Genomic DNA, 5,082 nt, shown 5'->3' on the forward strand with positions numbered 1-5,082 from the left:
TCACTTGTCTAAATGCAAAGACGGTTCATGCTTTTTTCTATCAGAGGCAGCACTTTTTATAGTTTCCCTGCTTTCTAATGGCTCATAGCTCAAAGCCTCAAACATCTATTGCATTGTTCCATGAAAGGGCTTGAAATCTGAAAGCCCATTTGAGGGTTCTCTCTACGGAATTTGAGAAAAGAGGAGCTAAATAGTTTATCTCTTGAGTTGAACCACCCCTGGATGTGTGGAGTTTCTAGACTCATTGTCATCGAAAACCATAAACCCAGAAATAAAAAAACACAAATGAACAAATAAAAAGCAAGCTATATAGCTAATCTCACTCAAAACACCATTTGAAGAAGGGGTGTACTTAAAAGACTAAATTATTAATAAGTTTATAGCAACTTAACTTCAACAAGTTATTTACAAAAGTTAGTTTAACCAATGTTAGATGTGGGAACCAGCAAATTTGTAACATCATCACTCCGTTAGTAAATTTATAATTTAATCATTTTTAACTTAATTATGGGTAGAATTATTTATCCAAGCTCAAAATCTCGTCCAAAAAGTGAGAGAAATTTAAACAAATTTATAAGCTTGAAAATTAAATTTAGATAAAAGATAAAGCCTATTTTCTAGATAAACTATGCCTCATATAAAAAATTTTAGCTCGACCCAAATCTTCTATTTTATTGTTATTTTGCTATCATTCTATTATTATATTGCTAATATTTATTTTTTATTGTTTGGATAGATATTGCATAAATCTTATTTTATGGTTAATTTTACTATTATTTTAGAGACATTAGCTTATTAAGTTGTAATCATTTTATATTATTTAAGAAAAAAATATTTTTTTAATTTATTAGGAAATATTTATTTTAATGTTTTTAATGTAGTTGATTTATTATATTTTTAAATTTATTATTATATAAAAATAATCTAAAAAATTGTCAGATGAGGCTTCACAGGACTAGGAGGTGATCTTTGGAGCGGTCTGTTGGCACCTTTGGAAACAGAGAAATGGGATGCTGTTTGACTTACTACAAAGACCATGATGGGGTTCTGAGCCGAAGGAAGGAGTGATGGGATGTGGGACTAATAGCTTGAATTCTATTACTAGGAGGGGAGAACGTAGGGTGGAGAAATGGGAAAGGCCAGCAGATGGATGGTACAAGGTGAACTCGAATGGAGCCCTCAGAACTGGCGATAGGATAGCAGCTAGTGGCGGGGTTATTCGAGATTCTCATGGACAATAGTTGCGGGGTTATTCCAGGAGTATCGAGATATGTTCGGTGATGGAAATAAGGTGATGGAAATAAAAGCTTGGGATGTCTAAAATGGCTTGGTGCAGGCTTGGCAAATGGGCGGTCGACGAGTGGTGTTGGAAATTGATAGTGCAACTGCTGTCCAGATGCTCCTAGGATGCGAGGCAGCGAATCAGGGAAGTGGAGTTTTGCGCGCTGCCAAGGGAATGCTCAAAAGGGACTGGATAGTTAAAGTGCAACATGTACAGAGAGAGGGAACACAGTAGCTGATGGTTAGCTGCAATTTGTAAGGGTTGGCTACTGTTTAAAAACTTACGATAATCCTCCTCATGAGATTTTGAGGCTGCTATTATTGGATAATTGTCATTGGTTAGATAGCCTAATGTAATTCCTTTGTTCCTGCTTCTTCTCAACCAAAAAAACAAAAATTAATCAAAGAGATGTACTACTAGATTATCTTGTAATTAAACACTTCTTATTTCATTAATAAAGTTCATCAACCCTTCTTTTCACAATATACTTTTTATTTAATTAATTGGATTAAAGCAAAAAAATCTAAGATTTTTATTTGGTTGAGGATATAAAATGACTTAGGGTGAGTTTGGATGGGCGGTGCGTTTACCTGCGGTTAGTGTAAAAACAGCGGTGGCGGTGAGATTAGATACTGTAGTGATACTGTAGCGTGAGACAAAAAGTAAACTAAACGCACCACACCGCACTCAATCGCCCATCCAAACCCACCCTTAATATCACATTTTATTTAATGAAACATAGGAGTGATCAAATTATAAATTTATTAATAATTGAGTGATTAAATTATAAATTATTAATTATTGAGGGATCAAATTATAAATTTATTAACCCATCTAACGTTGATTACGCTTATGACTTCAATTAATTTAATAATCAATTTGTAACTTTCAAATAATTCAATAACCAATATATAATTTTTTGAAGTTGAGTGACTAGAATATAAACTTATTAATAATTTAATAAGTTTAAGTATAATTTACTTATTATTAAAGGAAAAAAAAGTTTTTACAAGCAACTCAAGAACCTCCTCTGTGTTTTTATTTTAAGATTGATATATATGGAGGTACTAAATCTAACTATTTATCCCCCTACTTGATATTTAAACATTTCTTTTTTCAATTTTACTGGTACCTAATTTTAGCCAACTTAATGCATTTTTTAGATATCTAACTATTACTGTTAAAATACATTGACATATACTAAAAATCAATAGCATGATAACATATGACAACATAAAATTTTGACAAGTGGCAAAAAATTTAAAATTTATAAAAAAAAAAAAATTATATGTCAAAATATGAGACTATCAAATGTCATTATACTAATGACTCACATCATTATATTTTAATTGTATTAGTTAGGTACCAAAAAAATATTGTTTTATTATTTCTAAATTTAGGTACTAGGCCTAAAAAATAGTTTTTAGCCATATAATTTTGACAGGATCTTACAGGATCTTAATCAATGTCAAAGTCACCAAACATGGTTTTCAAAGATATCCTAAATAGGTACAGGTTTCTAAGTCAGAAAAACAAGAGTTTGTTGCATCATACGCAAATCATACATAATTTTGAGGTGAATTCGTCCTAAGACCACTGAAAATCCAACTCTTCATGTAAACATACTATATTCGAGTCTCACACCCATGTCCAAGTATCAATAGTACTTAAAACGTAGCGAGTCTTCTTGGTTAGCTCATCCTTGAAAGTTAAAACAGGAACTTAATCACATAGTTAAAAAACTGCCAATCAACTAACAGACTTTGCCTGGTATGATCATTAAAATAAAGCAGTTAAAGCACACTTTGAGCTAATGCCGGTTGCCCAATTACTAGTAACTTGACCCTACTGGATCTAAGGCATTATGGTCTTTGATCGAGAGAAATCAAATGGTATTTTCAGTAAAGCATCTTCAATAAGCTCGTGCCAGAAAGCTCCACAATGTTCAGCATTTAACCACAAGAATACACTCCCAAGATCTGAATAGATGCATCAAGATCTAATTGTTGCACAGCAAGATAAATAACATTTCACAAACTTGCAGCATCAAAATTTCTTATTCAATCCAGATTCCGATCCTAGAGTTAAGATAACTGAGGCTAGTTCAGCAGCAAGTCTAAGTAATTTTTAATCACATGCATATAATGTAAAAACTTTATTATAATAAAAAATTAATCAGTAATTTGCACAAACCAAGTTAAACTAACTAAACACATAGATAGGATCTTGAACAGTAATAATAGAGAGCCAGATTATTCTACAAATAATTTTTTATTTAGTTTTCAGCACTTAGCAGACACTGCACATAAAGTTAATCAGACAAGCCCTCCCCCAACACACACACAAGTTTATAAACAGCAAAAGGTATCTCTGCAGACAATTTGTTCCAAAGAAAACTCGCCTGAGGAAAATTTTGCATCGATCACTCGGACATCTGCAAGTGAAAAATAAAAATGATTTTAACCACTAGGAACATTAGCAATGTTCATTGGTAGTGATCTAAACCTAACCAAACCAACCCATCAGATCATTTCCAGTTATCAGAGGGCTAAGACAATAGGCTATAAACTTGCCTGGTTTAGAGGATTGTCTGGAGATTTCTTCCATAGTTTCCATATCAGATCCTTGTATTGGGTGTGAGTAAGACCCGGCTTCTCTTCCTTGAGCCTGGGAAGTTCAGCTTCTTCAAATGCCTACATTCATTCATCAATGAATTTATTGCTATGCAGTCAGATTAGAGCATCAAAACATACTATCCTATAAACAATAATCTAATTGGGAGAGTAGTTGAAAATCCAGAAAAGCAACAATGCGGCGTGTACTGAACCTTAAAGGAAGCCTTAAGCCGCCTTTCAGGATGGCGATCGGTGGGGAGGTTATCGGCCACTGCCATCTGCGCAATCGCCTCCTCCACACTCCTTGCTTCAATCAGCGAATCATCCCTATTCGTATTCGTCACTAATACCATCCTCTCATACTCTTCTTCCGCCGCCGTCCGACTCTGCTTCTTCTTGGCCTCCTCCGCTTTCTTCGCCATCTCCGCTTGCTCCCCCTCCTTCCTTTCCTGTAGTTGCGCTTCCGTCACCTTAGGGACGGGAATTGCCACACGGTTCGCCTTCTTATCTGGTTTCTTCATCGCTTTATCTATCTCTTTCTCCTCCATCTCCGCTTGACGACGCGCCTCCGCACGGCGAGCAGCGGCTTCAGCTCGTTTCTCTGCGTCTTCCTCGCGTTTCTTGGCCGCCCTGGATTTGGGACCCTCGGCTTCGCGCCAGTAATTCTCTTCTTTCTCCCGTGCTTCACGCTCTTTCCGATCGGATTCGGCGGCGCTCTTGCGCGCACGCGCCGCCTCGGCTTTGCTGTTTACACCCATCTTCTTCGGCATCTTGTAGTAAATTTCGGCGTCACTTAGGTTTTTAGTTTCTTTTTGAGAAATTAATTGAAAAAAAAAAGGTGAAAATATTGGAGAGGATTGCTGATCACCGCGGTTAGATTTTGGGTCTCAAATATAAGAACCTTTGATGAGTGCCAAGCGGTTGCAGTTCGAAACCAACTTCTGAATTTTACTATTATTTTTTAGGCTGAAAAACTAAAAAAATTACAAAAAATTCTAAACACAAATATATATATTTTTTAAATTACAAAAATAATAAATTTAAAAGTATAAAAATAACAAAAAAGTACTAAATTTTAAAAATAAAAAATATTTTTAAAATTTTATAAATCATTAGAGCTTGAGCCTGAAATTAGGTCTTTCTTTTAAGTGATAAATTTAGATAAATTATTTTTTTTCAAATTAT

At 34.6% G+C, this 5,082-nt stretch overlaps 1 protein-coding gene across 1 annotated transcript; it reads right to left on the bottom strand.

Annotated features, from left to right (window-relative positions):
- Positions 1 to 3,424: 3,424 nt before the first annotated feature.
- Positions 3,425 to 4,874, bottom strand: LOC107932304 (coiled-coil domain-containing protein 124). Its single transcript, XM_016864279.2, has 3 exons — positions 4,110 to 4,874; positions 3,856 to 3,975; positions 3,425 to 3,716 (listed from the first exon to the last, which is right to left on the bottom strand). Exons 1-3 carry the CDS (start codon positions 4,665 to 4,667, stop codon positions 3,705 to 3,707), a joined length of 690 nt encoding a protein of 229 aa, XP_016719768.1. The 5' UTR covers positions 4,668 to 4,874; the 3' UTR covers positions 3,425 to 3,704.
- Between the last annotated feature and the right edge of the window lie 208 nt (positions 4,875 to 5,082).

This window comes from Gossypium hirsutum, chromosome A12 (genome assembly GCF_007990345.1).
Source record: "Gossypium hirsutum isolate 1008001.06 chromosome A12, Gossypium_hirsutum_v2.1, whole genome shotgun sequence".
NCBI classification, from domain to species: domain Eukaryota; kingdom Viridiplantae; phylum Streptophyta; class Magnoliopsida; order Malvales; family Malvaceae; genus Gossypium; species Gossypium hirsutum.